Source organism: Natrix helvetica, assembly GCF_964273705.1.
Source record: "Natrix helvetica genome assembly, chromosome: 12".
Taxonomy (NCBI): Eukaryota; Metazoa; Chordata; class Lepidosauria; order Squamata; family Natricidae; genus Natrix; species Natrix helvetica.
In genome coordinates this window covers 6,870,493-6,891,713 of record NC_138556.1, presented here as the reverse complement: position 1 = coordinate 6,891,713, position 21,221 = coordinate 6,870,493, and the positions used below count along the sequence as shown (strand labels likewise).

At 44.3% G+C, this 21,221-nt stretch overlaps 1 protein-coding gene across 1 annotated transcript in view; it reads left to right on the top strand.

The window, feature by feature from the left end:
• MCTP2 (multiple C2 and transmembrane domain containing 2) overlaps window positions 1–21,221 on the top strand; it is a 155,896-nt gene that overhangs the window by 28,438 nt on the left and 106,237 nt on the right. The window contains 3 exon segments of the mRNA XM_081964588.1: window positions 4,439–4,972; window positions 9,342–9,398; window positions 11,126–11,231. Coding sequence (XP_081820714.1) covers window positions 4,493–4,972; window positions 9,342–9,398; window positions 11,126–11,231 — 643 coding nt within the window. The 5' untranslated portion in view covers window positions 4,439–4,492.

The window sequence follows — 21,221 nt, the reverse complement described above, 5'->3', positions numbered from 1 at the left end:
ACATAAAAAAATCCACCAGCCCTAAAGCAATGAAAATAGAGGCTGACTCTTAAAAGTTCAGCTTATTAATTTACAGCCACAATCTAAAAATAAAAATTTCTAAGCACTATGAGGAGAAGCAGAAAATAGATAGAGACAGAAATGATAAAGAATAGACAGACAGACAGACAGATAGATGAATAAATTTAGAGATTGATATAGATGATATGTAGAGACAGAAATATGTCAGAATGTATGTATATGTATGTAGCTAGATATAGATATATTTATATATTTTATTTCTGTCTGTCTGTCTGTCTGTCTGTCTGTCTATCTATCTATCTATCATCTATTTATCATCTATTGTCTGTCTGTCTGTCTGTCTGTCTGTCTGCCCATCCATCCATCCATCCATCCATCCATCTATCCATCTATCTATCTGTCAGTCTGTCTATCTATCCATCTATCTTTCCATCTATCTATCCATCTATCTATCATGTCATCTATCTATCTATCTATCTATCTATCTATCTATCTATCTATCTATCTATCTATCATCTATTTATCATCTATTGTCTGTCTGTCTGTCTGCCCATCCATCCATTCATCCATCTATCCATCTATCTATCTGTCAGTCTGTCTATCTATCCATCTATCTTTCCATCTATCTATCCATCTATCTATCATGTCATCTATCTATCTATCTATCTATCTATCTATCTATCTATCTATCTATCTATCATCTATTTATCATCTATTGTCTGTCTGTCTGTCTGCCCATCCATCCATTCATCCATCCATCCATCTATCCATCTATCTATCTGTCAGTCTGTCTATCTATCCATCTATCTTTCCATCTATCTATCCATCTATCTATCATGTCATCTATCTATCTATCTATCTATCTATCTATCTATCTATCTATCTATCTATCTATCATCTATCTATCTATCTATCTATCTATCTATCTATCTATCTATCATCTATTTATCATCTATTGTCTGTCTGTCTGTCTGTCTGCCCATCCATCCATCCATCCATCCATCCATCCATCTATCCATCTATCCATCTATCTATCTGTCAGTCTGTCTATCTATCCATCTATCTTTCCATCTATCTATCCATCTATCTATGTCATCTATCTATCTATCTAGCTATCTATCTATCTATCTATCTATCTATCTATCTATCTATCTATCTATCTATCTATCTATCTATCTATCTATCTATCTATCTATCTATTTATCTATCTATCTATCTATCTAATCTATCTAATCTTTATCATCTATCATCTATCTATCTATCTATCTATCTATCTATCTATCTATCTATCTCTGTCATCTATTATCTATCTATCTATCTATCTATCTATCTATCTATCTATCTATCTATTATCTATCTATCATCTCTCTCTTTCTCTCTCTCTCTCTCTCTCTCTCTCTCAGATTCAGTGTGCCTAAATAGCATAAGGATGTAATCCCGACACATATACAGATAATTCTCTCCTTTCTTCAGTTTCCATTCATTGTTTCTTGTCCTGCCTTCAACTGCTTTAGAGAATATGTTGACCTCCTCCTCTTTATGGAGCCCCTCAAATATTGGAACACTGCTATCATGTCACTCCTAGTCCTTCTTTTCTCTAGGCTAGCCATATCCAATTCCTGCAACCGTTCTTCACACATTTTAGTTCCAGGCCTTTAATCACCTTAGTTGCTCTTCTCTGCACTTTTTCCAAAATCTCAACATTTTTGCATTTTGTCTCAACATCTTATCTATTTATATTTCCCTTTTCCACTTTCTTGAAATACTATCAGCTTCCTTGTGTTGACAAGGGAAGGTTCTTCTAAAAATACATATATTTAGTTTAGGGAGACAACTTCATATATTTTTTTGTCCAGGATGTGGTGAAAGCTGCCTCGTTCCCAACTTAGAGCCAATGATGATTGAGCGAAGGTCAAAATATTTTTCCACTTACTAGTTCTTGAAAGAAACAAGATTCACTGTTTCAAATATTAAATTAGAGAGAATGAAAGCAAGACCTCCTAAACAATTTATAAAGGCAATTGAGAGGAATAAGTTGTGGTAAGCTTCTCCTGCTTTGAAGTGTCTTCTAATCATTGACCTTCTTTCTTTGCTTGGCTTAAAAGTGGAAATACATACATACATACATACATACATACATACATACATACATACATACATACATACATACATACATCTTCTTTGTGACAATCTTTGGTCTAATCCCTCTATGGTGGACTGAGCTGTAAGCTCATCTGTCTTTGGATAAAATGTATTAGTTGAAAAAAGTCCTATCAGGTTGCTTCTGACTGTTTGATCATTTCAAAAAAGCTTTCAGAATAGAAAACAATCTGCAGCCTCTAGCTGTAAGGTCCTACGTGAAGCTCATCCAAAGTTCAAAAGGCCATGGGAAGTCATTAGTTTAACCTTCTAGGAAGAGGACTCTAGCTTGACCTGATGTTTGTGTTGAAGAAAAGAGAGACTGAAAGGGAAGGTAATAAAAAGAGACAGGAGAGAGAATGAATGGCTAAGCCCAATTTATACACCTAGTCCTCAAGCACATTCGCCAGTGACATGAAACCCCTCTTATTCCTAAAACAATGAAGCTCTTGAAGATGACAAAAAGGTCTCTAATGTCCTGTTTTTATTTAGTTATTTATTTTGTCAAGCATGTATAAGATAACAGATGTAAGTATAAACATGATTATGAATACAGGAAATGGATATGAATAAGTGGGGACAGTAGGCTTGTTGGTGCGCTTATGCACGCCCCCTTACAGACCTCTTAGGAATGGGGTGAGGTCAACAGTAGACAGTTTAAGGTTAAAGTTTTGGAGATTTGGGGAAGTCAGATAGAGCATTCCAGGCATTGACCACTCAGTGGCTGAAGTCCTATTTTCTGCAATCGAGTTTGGAAGGGTTTACCTTAAGTTTGTATCTATTGTGTGCTCATGTATTATTGTGGTTGAAGCTGAAGTAGTCATTGACAGGTAGGACATTGTAGCTGATAATTTTATGTATTGCGTTTAGGTCGGAATGAAGACGACAAAGTTCTAAGTTGTCTAAGCCCAAAATTTCAAGTCTGGTGTCATAAGGTACTCTGTTGTGAGCAGAGGAGTGGAGGACTCTTCTCTTGAAAAATCTCTGGACTCTCTCGATTGTATTAATGTCTGATATGCAGTGCGGGTTCTAGACAGATGAGCTGTATTCGAGAATTGGTCTAGCAAAGGTTTTGTATACCCTAGTTTGCAGTACAATATTACTGGAGCAAAAGCTTTGCAAGATTGGGTCGACAACTCTTAATGCCTTTTTGGCAATGCTGTTACAGGGAGCTCTGGCACTTAGATCATTAGAAACGAGTACTCCAAGGTCCTTGACAGAGGGAGGGTTTATGGGGACGGGAGCAAGCTAGCCAATTGACGATGGCATAAAGTAGCATTGTGGGTCTCCAGTCTGTAGAAAGTTCTCTTGTACTCTAAGTAGATGGCCCTGTCATTTGGAAGGTCAGTGATGGCGAACCTTTTTAGCACTGAGTGCCGAAAAGGGAGTGTGCTCCCTCCCCAGAAGAGAAGCTGCCAAGTGGGCATGTGTGGCCCTTGTCTTCTGCTTACTGGCATGCATGCGCAGGTGCTGATCAGCTGGCCAACACGCAAACGCACAACGGAAATCAGAAGACCAGTTCTTTCCGTTTCCTGGACTGCTGCATGCGCAAAAAACGTTTGATTGTCATGTGCACATGCACGCCAGAAACCTAGAAGAGGAATGGGTGACACCACGCATGCCAGCTAACATGGCTCCATGTGCCACTTCAGGCACGCATGCCATAGGTTTGCCATCATGAGTCTAGGTCAACCTTCCTCAGCCTGTTTTAAAGCTTCCAGATTTTCTGAGATTACTCTTCCCATAAGTCCAACTAATTTACTCATTGGTTTTAGCCAACTTAGGATGGTGGGAGTTCCAGAGAATCCAACAAGCGATACTTTGAAACACCAACCCTATTTTTTTTCTGGGGGTTTTCCACTTCCACATCTATTAGGGTGCCTGGATTGAGCTATTCCTTCCATGCACCATTTCTGGTTAACTCTAAATAAATGAGCTCCAAAGGATTTACAACCTTTGGGAATTGCCATTGTGTCATTTCTGGGAGACAACTGAAATAGCTTACCCTTCACTATTTTTATCCTCATGACTGGTGTGGAATCAAGAATTGATTTCCTTCCTAGTAAGAATAACATTTGCCTGCGAGGGTTTTTTTGTTGTTTTGTTTTGACTTTTCCACGTTGGGCGAAATTAGTAATGCAATCTGTTTTGATCGGGATCTCTCCTAGGTGCCTGCCAGAGGCAATCTTGGCATGCAATCGAAATCAGCACATTTCCAGAAAATAACTGCCCTTTTGCTCTCTCTCTCTCTCTCTCTTTTAACCCCATTGTTTTTTAGGAGTTCGTGAGAGGCGTACAACTAGGAGCATTATATAAGCCTGTCAGCTTAATAATGGATCTGGAGAAATCGACTGTCTGGGGATCACTGAAACAAAGGACAAAGCCTTTGTTACAAAACCTGAGCGTCAGAAGGACTAAAAAAAGCTCCACCAAATTCACCGAGAAGAGACAGATTCATCCTTTAGATCGCCGACTTAGCTCCTCGGTGCCCGACGTGCTGAACATAGATGCAAAGCTAGAAGAAGAGACCCACTACTCCAGGGCCAAAGCCATGTCCACCTACTTCCCAAGCGGCTTTTCCGCCACCGAGATATTCCTTGAAACCAGTAGTAACTCTTCCACCAGGCAGACAGAGGAGGAATGGCAGTGGCGGAAGGAGGAGACGGTCCGCTTGGAAATTGGGGTTCGGGAAACCGAAGGATTGGTGGTTTGTGGGCCAGATTTGGAAGAGAGGCGGAAATCCAGCGAAGATTTTTTTGAGCTGCTGCAAGGGAATACTTTCAACACTGACCTTGTGGAAGACCCCCTTGAGGTAATGTGCTTTTTTTGGGGGGGGGGGAGGCACAATTAACTCTGACATAAGTTTCTTCACAGCATGTTTCCTAAGCCTTGGGAAATTTTAAAAAATAGGGCAAATAAAAACGGATCTCTTGTGGGAGCGGGGCGGGAGATAGGCTATACCACTGGGGAATTGATGTAGATCTAATCAATATAGATCTAATGTAGATCAGATGTAGATGTAGCACAGGGGTGGGTTCCTGCTGGCTTTACTGCCAGTTCGCAACCTGCGCGCCAGACGCATGCTGCGCATGCATGCACTGTTCAATGTAAACTGTGCTTTGCGCATGACAATTTACAGTGAACTGTGCATGCGCAGTCACTAAAATCCAAAATGGCGGCAGCCAAGTGGGAGCGAGGGACCCGTTTGGGGGCGAGGCAGGCCTCGGTTGCTACCAGTTCTGTGAATTCCACTACCGGTTCGGCTGAACTGGGCCGAACCGGTAGCAATCCACCTCTGATGTAGTGCCATGCTGGCTAGGGAATTCTGGGAGTTGAAGGCCACGTATCTTCAGCTTGCCGAGTTTGAGAAACCCTGATCTAGAAGACTTTGATTTAGAGAAGATAACACAAGATTGCATGTAGTTGGTTTTCTAAAAGCTACCGAGTCTCTTTCGAGTGAAGCTTAAGTGCTGGTCACTTTACATATATAATACATGCCTGTTGCTCTTTTTGATACAAGATGGAAATGATTTGTGGCCTTGTTCTATTTGTAACAACTCAGTCTAGTCTGCAATCCAAGATAATTTCAATAATACACAGCTTTTCTGAGATCAGCCAAGGCAACTGTCTATAAGTTGAGATCAATTCAAGGACATGGTTATTGCAAATTGAATTTCTGCTTTTAAGAAGAAATGAAACTTTTTAATCATTGTCGTTGCAGCATTCTTCTGTCTGTCATATCCCCGTCCCCAAATTTTAGGTTTTGTAGCCCCAACACATTAAGTTTAGAATGGAGTGGAGTGGAGTGGAGTGGAGTGGAGTGGAGTGGAATGGAATGGAATGGAATAGAATAGAATAGAATAGAACAGAACAGAACAGAACAGAACAGAACAGAACAGAACTGGAAGGGATCTTGGAGGTCTTCTAGTCCAGACCTCTGCTCAAGCAGAAGAACCTATGCTATTGATTACTTACGGGAAATTGAGTGCAAACTTTTTCCATTTGAGTCAAAGTATATTTAAGGCAACAAAGTAGAACATATTCAACCACTCTCTTGCTAGATTCTCTGCTTTCAGTCTGACTATGCTGTCTAATCTCCCCCCCCCCCCCCTATCTCTATCTCTCTCTATCTCTATGTGTTAACTTTACCGGCAATCTTTTTGGTTTCATTTTTTTTGCCAGATTCTCTGCTTTCTGTTTGACTGATCTTCTCTCTCTCTCTCTCTCTCTCTCTCTCTCTCTCTCTCTCTCTCTCTCTCTCTCTCTCTCTCTCTCTCTCTCTCTCTCTCTCTCTCTCTCCTCCCTCCCTCCCTCCCTCCCTCCCTCCCTCCCTCCCTCCCTCATTTTCTTTATTTTAGTGATGGTATAAAAAATAATTGAGTGTGCCATTTGCATCTCAAAAAGACACCCATTGCCTTCATATTTAGCATTAAACAGAATTGTAAAATTAAGGGGCCTCATCTGAGTAAGCGCTGTTGCACCCAAACCAAAATGCACCTTTTATCTCAGGGTTAAAAAATTATCTAGTAATACCAAATTTAAAAATCAGTCAAAAGCTATTTGAGGCAGCTGTTGATGTGGGAACTAAGCATCTCTGATGACATTCATTACGTCTCATCCTTGACTTGAAAGCTTTTTGTCTTTATTTTGTCGGCTGACTCATACAATTTAGCTGAAGCAAACCCTCCCATTTTCTTCTTGGGGTAGCTTGGATGCGCTGCCTTTCAGGGATTGTTTTTGGGGAATAGAAATATTGCGCATCAGATTAGATGGAGATGATTCAAGTCATTTCCCCATCTCGGGACTCTTTCAGATAGTTGTGGGGGCTCCCATCACTGGACGTTTTTAAGATGAGATTGGACAAACATTTGTCTGGAATGATACCGGGCCGTGATAGCTAACCTTTTTGTCGTGTTCCCAAAATGTGTGTCCATGTGTGATGGCGCCCCCCCATGTGCCTGCACCCATAATGCAATGCGTGTACAACACCCTCCCCGTGCATGCGTTCGACCCACTATGCTCTCCCCTCCATGCATGCCTGCTTGCAGCCTCCTGGGACCAAAAATGGGCTGTGGTGGGGGCCGCTCTCCCCCACACTCCCCCCCGCCCCTGCGCATGTGCGTGGCCCCCCCACCCCTGCACATGTGCGCACATCTCCCACATGCCCCCCGTCCCCCACGCATGCCTGGCAGAGACCCGAAAATCAGCTGGCCATCAGGAGGCACACACGCATGTGAATTTGAGCTGAGCTTGGGTTACGCAGAAAGGGCTGCGCATGCCACCTGTTGCACACGTGCCATAGGTTCGCCCAGGTATAGGGTCGAGTAGGGGGTTGGAGTAGAAGACCTCTAAGGCCCCTTCCATCTCAGTTATTCTGTTATTCCCGAAACCCCGTGAGCGTTAATAACCTCATAATCTTCCCCCCGAAACCTTGAAAGATTTCTGCCATCTCACAAGGCCTCAGCCATTTCAAGAAGTTAATTGATGGTCGTTTGGAAGGGTCTCTTCTTGTCTATCTTTACCAGGGACGGAACACAGTTTCTATCTCGTGCTTTGCTCTCCTTGTCTTTCGGATGGCTGCAGAAATTGATTGTTCAGTCAGAATTCCGACAGTCAACTATTTCATGTTTTCTCATATCTTACGTCCTGGGTAAAGTTGCGTTCACTTTGTATTTTTCCTTCCTTGGTTTTGCTGAGGAGAAGTTTTCCTTTCAAAAAGGAAAAAAAAAAAGATTATTTATATAAAGTAAAGGAGTGGACTTGATCAACCTCGACACTGTGGCCTGCAAACATCAATTGGGGCTTAGTCAACAAATCGTCACGAAAGCATCCAAAGTGTAACGCAATCTATTTTTTCTGGAAAAGCCTGAATTGGCTCCCCCCCCAAAAAAAAACCATCTCCTTGCATTTTAACCCTTCATTCACCATTATAGGTAATCCTCAACGTAGCACAATTTATTTAGCAACTGGTTTGAAGTTACAACATCGCTGAGAAAAGTGACCTATGACTAGTCCTCAAGCTTACAACCGCTGCAGCATCTCCACAGTCACGTGATCAGAATTTGCTTGGCAAATGTATTTTTGAAGTTTGCAATGTCCTGAGATCACATGATCACCATTTGTGACCTTCCCGGCCAAATTCTGACAAGCAGAGTGTCAGGATTCCAAGTAATAGATCCATCGCATGCAAAAACTCTGAGGCAGGTAAATTCCTCCAAGAATAGTTTTATTGGAAATATTGTATTGGCACGCATCTGGTGAAAACTAACTCCGAAGAGTCCCACGGTTTTCACCTAATTAAAAGTGAAAGTTTTCCCCCAATTCCAAACAATCAGTTAACATGGCTCAATCAAGGCAGCGTCCGTTTGTCTGGTGACATCACTCCTCCTTCCTCCGGCCAGGTGTGAGAACGCCCTTGGTTCCCAAGAGAAAGTATTTTGTTTTGACTAAACAGCCCCAACTATCTCTAATTCACCTCCCTATCCCTCAGCTCCAGTGTGGCAGCACTGAAGCTCCAAGATGGCTGCAGCCGGGCCAGTTTCAGGGTTGACAGGCTGCCCCCCTCAATTGAAGAGGAATTCCTGCAAGACAAAACATACAGAGGGAAATTAGTCAAGACTCAACTTAACTCCCCCTTCCTCCCCCTGGAGGCCCCTTAGGCTTCTGAGGGAACTCATCGTGAAGCTGTTTAACCAACCTATCAGTCTTCACATCCCAATCAATGCAGCGTCCGCTGGTCAGGTGACATCACTCCTCCTTCCTCTGGCCAGGTGTGAGAATGACCTTGGTTCCCAAGAGAAAGTATTTTGTCTTGACTACACAGCTCCAACTATCTCTAATCCCCGCTTCCTATCCCTCAGTCTCAGTGTGGCCCCACTGAAGCTCCAAGATGGCTACATCCAGGCCAGCTTCAGGGTTGACACAGAATCAGTGAGGGAAGCCGGATTTGTTTAGCGGTTGCATGATTCACTTAATAACGGTGGCAAAAAAGATTGCAGAACTCAGTATGACTCACTTAAAGACCATCTTGCTTAGCAACAGGAATCCTGGTCGCATTGTGGGTCGTAGTCGAGGACTACCAATATTATTCTTAGTTAAACACTGGTTGAACCCTTCATCAATGCAACGCCACGACATGTCAACAAAATCTCCCTAATTCACTGTGTCTTCTTTTTCTACAGCAGTCATATGGAGATTCCAGCCTTGACTCCTCATATTCTTCTCAGACAACTGAACCTGTGAGTAATTTTGTTGTTTTGGTTTGAAAGGGAGTGAAACTCAAGAAATAGCGGTTTTAATTGGATGCTTCGAAATATCAGTTCGGCAATACTTTTGTAGAGAGAGAGAGTTCTTTGCAGCAAATACATATTGGGGCCGCAGCTTCTGGAACTGGAAATGTTGCGTGCAAGCTCGTCAGGGCTGCGCTCTGGAAGAGCCAAACCTCCAACTTATAGCATGCATGGGCAGCGTGCATGCGCACACCGGTTTTCGGCACTGCCACACGTGTGAAGGGATAGTGCTCTGGAAAAGCCGAACCTCTGGTTTCTGGCACGCAGGCGCACCTGACGATCAGCTTGCATGCACACATCGGTTTTCGTAGCCTGGGTATGTATTTATCCCAACCCTGTATTAGAGGGAGCCCCCCTGTGGAGTACTGTGCAGTCGTTACTATGACAACTCTACTGTGCTGTACAGTAGGAGCCACTTTAAGGCACAAAAGGCTGTATTTTAACAGAACTTGAATCCAAAATGCACACTATCACTGTCAAAAGTACTGTGACTTGACACTGTAAATATAATTCAGTCCTTTTCATTTCAGTGGCCCAGGCATTCCGGAATTATACTGGAACACAAACATATTGGGACACACACACAGGGACTCCCCCCCCCAAGGGTGTTAGGGGTGTCTTACCCCCACAGTATTTTTCTTCCGAGAGTAAATCATCTGTGTACCAAGTTTGGTTGCAATTGCTCAAGGCGTTCCAGAGTTATGCTGGAACATACGCGCATACACAGCCATTTTTATATATGTACATATAATATAGATAGATACATTGATGCATGTTCCCATATTTAATTTGCCAGTTTCCTCAAGAGCGGATTGTATGTGATTTCGAGTAAGACGCATAAAACATCCTGACAGATAACATTTAGTTTGGAGACCAAGAATTGCTTAGGTCAGCGATGGCGAACCTTTTTTGGCTCGCGTGCCACAAGTGGGGGGAGCGCAGGGTGTGTGTGTGCGGGCATGCCGCACCCATAATGCAACGCGCGACCCCCACCAGTGCGTATGCGCGCACAATGCGCGACCCCCCTATTTTTACATGCTTTTTTCACCCTCCCCAGGCTCCAGAAGCTTTATAGGAGCCTGGGTAGGGCGAAAAGAGCCTCCCCCGCACCTCCCCCCGGAGGCCCTCCGGAGGCTTCAGGAACTGTCCGGAGGCTTCCCTGAAGCCTTCGGAATGCTTAAAATCACTCTCTGAGCAAACCGGAAGTGACTTCCGGTTTGCTCGGAGGGTGGTTTTAAGCGCTCCGAAGGCTTCAGGGAAGCCTCCGGACGGTCCCTGAAGTCTCCGGGGGGGGGGGAGGCTCTTTTCGCCCTCCCCAGGCTCCTATAAAGCCTCTGGAGCCTGGGGAGGGCGAAAAATAGCTTTTAAAAAGGTGAACTCAGCTGGCCAGCGCACGCATGCACGCTGGCCAGCTGACAGGGCAGCGCCTCGCGTGCCCTGACAAATGGCTCCGCGTGCCACTTGTTGCACGCATGTCATAGGTTTGCCATCACTGGCTTAGGTAGTCACGGAGGTGACGGAAGGAACGATGGAGAAGGGAGGTGGATGAAATCAAGAGTTGATTGCAGCAGGGAATTTGACTTCTTGTGAAGTCAGTTTCTAGAAAGGTGACTGAGTATTGTCTGTGTTGGCTCTTCGGGGAAAGTGAAACTGATAGCTGACTTTCTTTTTTCAAGAGTCTTGAGGGAGCCAATGATGGTTTGAGTAAACCCAGTTCCTTTGTGTATCTGCTGCTGATACACCTTAAAGAAGGCAGGAACCTGGTCATCCGGGATCGCTGTGGTGAGTCCCTTTCTGATTCGTTTCTGATTTCCGAGACACATAAATGCAGGAACCCATCAAGGCTGTGTACATTTTACGTTTTGGTTTCCGTGAGAAATTATGCGACTGAAGTTCAGCCATTGGCCACTGACACAAATTGTGATCTTCACAGAACGCCCTGGGACATCCAAGTTGACAGACGGGTAATCTTTATTGGTCCGTGACAAAGCAAAATCTAAAAGAACAAAACCAGAATCCAGCAAGCACACGTGGGAAAGAATTATGAAATAAATGCAGAAAGAGGGAGGGAGGTAGGGAGGAAGGAAATAATCACAGCCTTGAGTAAGAAGCTGTTAATTATTTCTCTTGTTAAAGAGCAATGTACATGTCCCTTCCCTTCCTTTTTGGTTTATGGTTTATGGCTGGTTTATTTAATTTATAGACCGCCCCCTCTCCCCGTAGGGACTCGGGGCGGTGTACAGACCGTTCATGATCAAAACAACAAAAACATAACATAAGACATTGAACAAAAACAACACACACATACTGTCTGTATGTAAGACCCCAAAACCAATTTAAATAATTAAAAACAATTTTAAAACCCGTTTAAAACCCCAATATAAAATTTAAAAAGCCATCCAGGAAAGTTAGTAATAGATGTTCCCTTTGTAAATACAATTACGATTATAATTAGGCCAGACCTGCTACTCGAAACAGGTGGGTCTTGAGTTTCTTGCGGAAGGAGCGAAGATCAGAGGTGGTTCGAATATCGGGGGGGGGGGGGGGGGAGGTCGTTCCAGAGGGTTGGGCCCATCACAGAGAAGGCCCTACTCCTAGGCACCACCCGCCCGCACTGTTTTTCCTTTCCTTTCCTTTCCTCCCCTCCCCTCCCCTTCCCTTCCCTTTCTTTTCCTCTCCTCCACCTTCCCTTCCCTTTCTTTTTCTTCCCTTTCTTTTCCTTCCCTTTCTCTTTCTCCTTTCCTTTCTTTCCTTCCCTTTTTTTCTTGCTAGAGAACTACATTCCATGTACACCGGTGGGTTTTCTTGAGGTCTGATTTAACTTAAATGGCTGGGAAATGTTTACGTTGCAAGCACCTCCTTAGAGTACGATTGGCTACCCTGGATTCATATGTAAATAGCAACACCATTGAGGTTTGGACTTTGTAGCTCTCTGAATTAAAACAAACCAACAAACCCGATTAATTGTCAGAACGGAATGACATCCAGCCCAGCCTAGGCTCCTTGAAACTTCTGCTAGCCTCCAACCGTATACCAGCTCTCCCCATCTACGAAGGCCAGTGGGGGATTACCACTTCCTGCTGCATGTGGAAATGGAGATTCTTACTAAAAGAATGAGTAGCTTTCCATAGGAAGTGGGCAGCAACAATTCCCCTGAAGCTCAATGATCTGAGATTATTCTACATTTTTTGACGAGGCCCGGTGATTTTAGTGAGAATGTGATGCCACCCTTGTTTCCTTTTGGTGGTATTTTGGTTTAGAGGTTATTTAGCAAGTCTTTAGACAGCAAAGGCCCCAATGAGCCCGCTATCAAATTCTTTGAAGTGGTGAAAAAAACATCCTCCCCCAAAAAAGAGGGGAAAAAGATTTGATTGTATTATGGGGCCACAATGCAAAATATCTAATATGGATTAGAACTTGTCCTCTTTTTTTTTTTCTCTCCCAAAGATGTTTTTGTTTCAATAAAAAGGTCATTTCATCAAAGCGAACAGAACCATGGCTCATTTCAGCCATTGTGCTAAGTCATGGTTTCTTTTAACTGTGGTTTGTTAAACAGGCTGCAGTAGCTGAGTTTGTGGTTGGATGATGGTTTTGTAGTCCATTGTGCCAATCAGATGAGAGAAATATTGGTTAAAATTGTAATGTGGCTGGCCTTAGCCGTGTGTGTGTGCGTGTGTGTGTGTAATTAATTTTATTAAATATTGCCTTTAATCACAGATAAAAAAAACAATGCAAACTGCAAGAAATAAAAGAATAAAAGGAAATTAGAAAAATAGAGAAAAAATAAGAACATTGCAAAGAAAAGGAAATGTAGAAATAACTTCCCCTTTCATCACAAGGGAAAACAATTTTAATGACTTATCACCTTCTCTCTGAAAGCTGCTATCTTTTCATCCCATATCTGATCTCTTATTGATAAACAGATCTTTAAAAACCTCATTCTGTCCTAGTCAGTTAGGAAAAAAACATTTAATGTGTGTTTTAGTGGCTCCCTCTGCTGGATATTTCACGGCATTGCAATGTATTAGAATAGAAGAATTGAGTAAATATGTGTTTTCCAGTGTTTTGCCAACTGCCATCTGTTGATCTCTTCCACAAAATAAAGACTGCTATTGCTATTTCCCCTATTTCAAGCTTCTTAAATCAGCCTCTACATTCGGGAGCACATTGTTTGGATACTGAGCCAAATCTGACTTCTCCTTTTCCTAAAGCTTTCTCCTGCAAAAAGGCGGGGGGTTATTATTATTCTTTTACTTCCTTGTTGTCAATATTCTTCAGAATTTATTTCAGATTTGGGGAAGGTTGCCTTTTCAGTTAGCTTTATGACTACGAGGTGGTGGAAGATGCTGGAGTCTGCTTTTTTTCCACCCGTCATTTTTCTTTCACCCTATGGATGTGACGCCCCTCTTCGCCTCTTCATACTTTGATATTAATTGAAGCGTGGGAAGTGTTGGAAGAAATGTCCTTCTGGGTTCGGCTCCAAGTGGGGAAAAAGACACTGGAAACATGGAGGCTGCTTGGAAAGATGATTTTAATGGTGGACGGGACCACATGGCTTGAGATCCTTGGGGAAAAATGGGTCACATGCCTTGAAAAGTTTGAAGAAAAAAAAGGCAGAGATGCTGAGAGTCCCTGGGTTTTATACCCTCTCCTGGGCTCCACCTTAGAGCTTCCTGTTCCTGTGTAAGAAATGTAGTCTGATTGGTGGTCAGATTCCCAGGGGCCAGAGGGTCTTAGCTAACTTAGTAGGCTCTCTGTGTCCCAGGCTTGGTTGAGCCTTGCTGTCTGATGTAATCTTTCCAGGTGTCCTGTGGTGAGTTTCTGTTGCTAGATGGGCTCTATTAGGGCTCTGCCTGAAGGAGGTAGACCTTTGTTATATAGAATAGACTGGCTCGGGCCTTAATGGCCCATTGACAAAGGTTTGTTTGTTTGTTTTGTTTTGTTTTTATTGGATTTATATGCCGCCCTTCTCCCAAAGGACTCAGGGCGGCGTACAACATTAAAAAACACACATCCCAAAAGTTAAAAAGAAATTAAATATATATCCAAAAAACAAAAACAAATCGAATTTATGGAACAATACATTTAAAAAATGAGTTAAAATTAACAGGCCAGGCTGTTGATCTAGAACCTTGCTTTTTTAAAAGATGCCCAGAGTCACCAAGGATGAATTAGGCAGCCGTATAAAATTTGTAAGTAAGTAAGTAAAACAAACAAAAAATACAGTATTTATCATTTTTCGTCTTATTCGTGAGAATCCTCATCAAAGTCACTTATGATTTTAGGAGGTGTGTGTTTGCAAATTTAGAGAACTATTGCGCTGGCCAAGTCATGCCAGGTTTCGAAGAGGAATCCAAGCTGTTCCTATAACGGGGGTGGGGCGGGGGGGGATTGGAGCAGGGGGATGGGACACCAGAGCAATTACAGACCCATTTAACTGAATGCATTTTCTGGATAAATTAATAGTGGCTTTATTGTAGATATTGTCATCAATCACGCGGAAGAATGAGCGTTGCGGGCAGATAAATCAACATTACAGCTTCTGCAAACGTAACATATTAGCCTATTAAAATTCTCGGGGAATTCGGGAAGCAGGTGGATGGGCCTGGTAGCTGTCGTTTATTTAAATGTTCAAAGCCATCTGACAGTTTCCCGCTAAGTCTCCTGAGTAAATTTGCTCACCTTTATGACTCTAGGAAGAGAAGAGTAAATAGAGAGCGGGAAAGAGTCAACTTTTCTTGTCATAGAAGGAAGTAAACAGCTGTCTTGCTGAACCGTCGGTTCTGGGCCCAGCATTGGTTGAATTGGGTTATAAGTGATCAAAAATAAAAAGTAGCCCATCAGGAGCCCAGGATCTCCTACTCGGAATAAAGGGTAGCCTATCCAGAGAAAGGGACAGCCTATTGAGAGCAATGGCCCCCTAACCTTTTGGGCAACAGGAACTGGTTCTGAGGAGAGAGGTTTTTCCGTGGACTGGAGGGCGCATGGGTTTGTGTGCTGCCTGCATCCTGCGGATGGGGCCAGTGCTGGTCCACGGGATGGATGATGATGATGATAATTTAGATTGAAGGGTAGTCCATTCGGAGTAAGGTAAAGGTAAAGGTTCTCCCCATACATGCGTGCTAGTCATTTCTGGCTCTAGGGGGCGGTGCTCATCTCCGTTTCAAAGCCGAAGAGCCAGTGCTGCCCAAAGACGTCTCCGTGGTCATGTGGCCGGCATGACTCAACACCGAAGGCGCACGGAACGCTGTTACCTTCCCACCAAAGGTGGTTCCTATTTTTCTACTTGCATTTCTTACCTGCTTTTGAACTGCTCGGTTGACAGAAACTGGGACAAGTCACGGGAGCTCACTCCGTTATGCAACGCTAGGGATTCGAACCGCTGAACTGCCGACCTTCTAATCAAGAAGCTCAGTGTCTTAGCCACTGAGCCACCGCGCCCCTATCCCATTGACAGTGGTGGGATTCAACATTTTTTGCTACCGGTTCTGTGGGTTTGGCTTGGTGGGCGTGATGTGGCTTGGTGGGCGTGGCAGGGGAAGGATACTGCAAAATCCCCATTCCCTCCCGATCAGCTGGGACTCAGGAGGCAGAGAATAGATGGGGGCGGGGCCAGTCAGAGGCGGCATTTGCCGGTTCTCTGAACTACTCAAATTTTCCGCTACCGGTTCTCCAGAACTGGTCAGAACCTTCTGAATACCCAACCTCTGCATCCAGAGTAAGGGATAGCTTATTTGGAGCAAAGAGTAGTCAATCAGCTGGTTAGGATCTTTTATACCAGTACTCCTAAGTCCAAAGAGCGCTTTTTGCCACATTGTTTGTTAGGTACTAATTTGCAGTTGGTGAAATGGATTGCCAAATTTACTGTAAAGTTGATGGAAACAAGGACAAAGTTGGTGCAGCAGAACGGGGTAGATTGTAGGAAAGACCACTCGACGGGGTAGACGTCGGGGTGACATTGTAATATAATTTTAAGCATATTTAATTTGCAACTTAAATTATTGCACTCTATTCTGTTTGCACTTTAAATTGTATTTTATTTCATTTACATTTTAAATCGTGGTTTATCTCAATTTCATTTTAAACTGTAGTTTCTGTCTCTGGAACTTAGTACTCTGATGTGGCCCAAGGGCTAATCAATAAAGTTTGATTGATTGAGTAGTCAATCTAGAACAGAGTTCCCCAACGTTTTCAGCTTTGCAGACTGGCCGGGGGCGGGTGGGGAGGGGATGGTTCTGCCCAAGCGATTGGCAAGCTTGCACACAGCTCCATTTGCGCAAGTGGCGTGCGTGCACGCCTGCCACTCACTTAAATGGAGCCTGCAGATGCAGCCGAGCATGCTGCATGTGCAAGTGAGGATGTATGTGCCCACCCTCTCACTGTCCATTACCGCAGCCCGGTTGCAAACCTCTCATGGTCTGCTAGTGGGCCATAGCCCACAAGTTGGGGGACCCCAAAACTAGAACATGGAGTAGCTTATCTAGAACGAAGGGGGAGCATTGCTATCACCATGATGTAAGCATCTGGCTTGGTGCTCATTAATCTTCCTGCCCCGCAAGCTCTTTTACAAAATCTTGTTTGTCATAGTAGCATTAACAGTAATTATACAAGTGGCGCGATGGCTCAGTGGTTAAAAACTCTGAGCTTGTTAGCTGGAAAGCTGACAGCCCAGGTTCGAGACCCGAGTTTTGCATAATGGGTGAGCTCCCGCTCCTGCCTCAGCTCCTGCACACCTAGCCGTTCGAAAGCACGCAAATGCGAGTAGATAAATAGGTACCACTCTGATGCGAAGCTAACATCATTCCATGCACCTTTGGCATATGGCTATGCTGGTAACATGACTGTTAAGTAAGTAAGCTCCCCGTTCGGAGAGCGAGTGTGCAGAGAAGCGTAATGAGAGTGGTATGGAAGAACATGCACAAACCAGCATACAAGGACACCGAATAGTATAAAATATAGTAGTTTACTATGTGGAAATATAGAGGTATTCAGAGTCCGGTTAACAGTCCAAGTCATACATGGTTCAGTCATTCAGTTATCAAATAGTCAGTCCAGCACACAAAACAGCTAACAGCAGCAAACCACAGTACCTCACAATACACCGATCAGAGTCTAACAAACAGAGAGCTAACAGTCATTCTGGCTCCCTCTTATGGCTGCTTGTGGTAACAAACCAATTACATCTCTTTAGCATTTAAAGTAATAGATACATTTGTTACAATCATAGCTTATATACATTGCCAAGCCAAGCCTAGGGTTACATCCCTAACAATGACCATGGAAATTGTCTTCAGGCGGTGCTGGCTACCTTGGCCAAGAAATGGAGATGATCACCGTTCCCCAAAATTGGACACGACTGGACAGGAAATTTTTTATCTCAACAGTAATAATCTTAACAACTTATTAAGTGAACAATATACTTATTTGTAGCCATATCTATGGAGATTCTCAGCCATCCTGGTCATGGTTGTCACAAAGGTGCTTTTTCAAAAGGCGACTGGACTTTGTTTTTCCTTGAAGATGTTTCGCTTCTCATCTAAGAAACTTCCTCAGTTCACTTTTTCAGTATTTGCAGCAACGTTGTCTTCACCAGCTAGCAAGGCGAAGGTGGTTGTTGTTATTGTTTCCTTCCAGCGAATTGAGTCGGTCTTTTAATAAGAAGAAACCTGGGAATGAAAAGAAACCAGCTGGTGTTTTTTAACCAATGAAGTTGAAAGGCTGAGATGAGTTGACATTGGACAACCATTTGTTAGGAATGGTCTCCTGCCTCAAGCAGGGGGTTGGACTAGAAGATCTCCAAGGTCTCCTCCAATTCTCTTGTTCTCTGTTCTATGAGCACAAAAAGAACTCCGCAGCTTCCACCACGGCTTGGGAAGGCACAAAGATGGTCTTGACATAGATAGGCAATCTGTCATCTACTGCTTCCCCCGTGGGCTTCTTCTCTTCCTCTATCTTCCTTGAGTCTTTACGCTGCCCAGGTTCAGGTCGGTGCTGGGGCTCAGGACCCCGGACAGCACCCTGAAGTTCCGGGTAATTGGTGAAGTCTTTTAAGGGAGATTCGGGTTAATGTCAGGGTTCCAAATAGCATCCAAAAGTAAATCAGAGTCCAAGGCAAAGTACTGCTCAAAATTCCAATTTATGAAGAGAGCCATGTTGGCACATCTGGGAAACCCTGAATCTGAAAGCTTCCAGGTTTTCCCCCGTTGAAAGTTCAAGATCTTGCCCCCACACCCACAAGCCCATCAGATGGTCCAGTCTTCCACTGCCATGCTGGAAGTTCCACCCATCCAGTTCCTGTCAGGTGCAGAGGTGCAGAGGCAAAGGATGACCTTGGCTTTCTAGAAATAATTTTGTTATGGCTGCATATCATCTAACTCTGTACAATCCCCCTTCCCATTTTCCCACCATAGAAAAATGTATAGCAGAATAATAGAAAGTGTGGCAGGCCAAACATCCAAAAGAAAAGACGGTTGGAGGCCTGACAACCGGATTTCATTTCCTCTTGTCTTGTTTCTTTAAAGTTATTTACTTGGGAGGATAGCAAATTGTTTTAGCCGCTCTTTTGAATGGGCATGGCTTATTTTCACCAAATAAGCATCCCGTCTCTGGATGGAATAAAGCAGATAATTGTTCTGGTCTCAACCCTACTCCCAATGTTCCAAATTACAAAAAGAAATGAGAATACCATTTAGGACAGCAGTCACCAACTGGTGGTCTGCAGAAAAAATATTTGCATTTTTTATATTGCACTAAATCAGGGATCCCCAAAGTACACCCCCTGGGCCGGATACGTGCAATGAACGCTTGTGTTGCTGCAGAGAGTCTCCCCCTTCAAGGTCTTTTTGTGCAGGTTGGAGGGGGACAGAAATTTCGACTTGGGGTCTGCTTCAGCCTCCTGGTGGGGGGCTTTGGGTGAAGGCTGGAGGGAAGCATCGCTGGTGGCAAAGAGCCGGAGGGCCTCCTTCTAGTGGGACTGCATCATGGCCTGGAACTGGCTGACCATCTCAGCCCACTGAGCCTCCAGGCGCCGGTACCTGGCCTTGCATTCCCGCAGGTCTTTCCTCTGCTTGGAAAGCCTATGCTCGTAGTCCTCAGTGAGGTTCTTCTGCTGAGCCTCCTTCTCGGTCAGATCCAATTTGAACTGAGCTGTTTTGCCAACTCTTTCTCCTGGTGGCTGCTTAGCTCTAACAACTGCTTCCTGTTGGGGCCCTAAGGAGCCCAGGGGTGCAGGCAAGGAGTGGCTCAGAGGGGAGGGGTGAGTAGAGGCTGGCGAGGCGCCCCCTGACATAACTGACATTGAGTTGGCCGCACCCACCCAAACACATGACCACTTTGCCACACCCACCCAGCCGGTCATTAGGAAGTTCAAAGTTCATATTAGTAGTCTGTGGGATTAAAATTATGAATTTAGGGGTCCCTGGGGTCCGAAAGGTTGGGGACCCCTGATTTAGGAAGCATAATCGAAGGATAGAGTTCTTTTAAAGTTTTTAGTTCATCCCCCTTCTGACTCCCCGCAAGGAAAACAACGGCTTACATTTGCCGGCAGGATGCTGTTCAGAGAAAATATTTACTTCTTTTTTGGGGGGGGGAAGGAGGAAAGGTAAAACAGATCCTTAAAACAACAGCGCCAGAACCGTGGGATTGAACGGACAACTGCTTGTCAGTCTGGGCTGCTTAAGTCAATGCCCACGACTCCGTTGTTTGTAAAGCTGCTGAGATGGAGGTTTCACCCCATCTGTTAGTTGACACTGACGGAGACCCCCCTGGGATTTCCCCCTTTCTCTCTTGCATTCTTAAGACCCCCCCTCCTCCTCCTCCTCCTGTCTCCATTTGTTGCTCTTCCCCACCCTGTCATTCGCCTGGTTGAGATGTTACTTTCTTGACAAGCTTCCCTGGCTTGTTTGTTGGTTTTGCTGAGGGTGGGTACGTCAAATGCACCCATCCCTCCCTCCCCTCCCTCCCCACTGCGCCTCTCTTCTCCCACAACCTCTCAATTATTTCTCCCTCCCCTCCCCACAATTAACATTCTCCTAACTTGACATGTCTTCCCCTCATTTTGGCTCTGGCTATCCTATCCTCCCCCCGCCTCCCCCCGTCCCACCCCTTCCATCTCCCTATTAATTCCAGGCATTAATATTTTCTTTCACGCAAGGGCCGCCATTCACCCGTGAAACAGTTTGAACATTAGGTAGCTGTCAAGATGCCTGGGGATTACCCAGCATGCTTCTCCCCCCCACCCCACCGTAAGTGACACTACTGAGGGCCGCTTCGGAGATATTTATTTGGAGAGGGAGCTGAAAGGCGTGAAGTCTTGATCCCAGGGAACCCATCTCATTTAATTAAAATACTCTTTCATTATATTTCGCCTTTCCCCTCCCTCCTCCTCGCCCAAAAAAGAAAAGGGAAAGAAAAACTCCTTTGGGTTGGGAGAGAGCATTGTTTTGCAGGGAGCAGGCAGGGGTGAGGTTATCCCACCCAGCTGAAGCTGTTGTGTGGTCAATGCTGTGTTATGTGGGGGGGGGGGATTCCCCCCCGCCTATTTAGAAGGAGAAATATTGTAGGGATTGCTTTGGCCTGCAGTTTGCATGTTGAAGTTGAGATTTGTGGCATGGATACCTCTCTTTTCACTTAAGCAGGCAAGCAAACAAACACATACACCAAAAACAACAACGGACACACAGAGGAGAATAGAACAGAATACAATAGAATAGAACAGCAGAGTTGGAAGGGACCTTGGAGGCCTTCTAGTCCAACCCACTGCTCAGGCAGGAA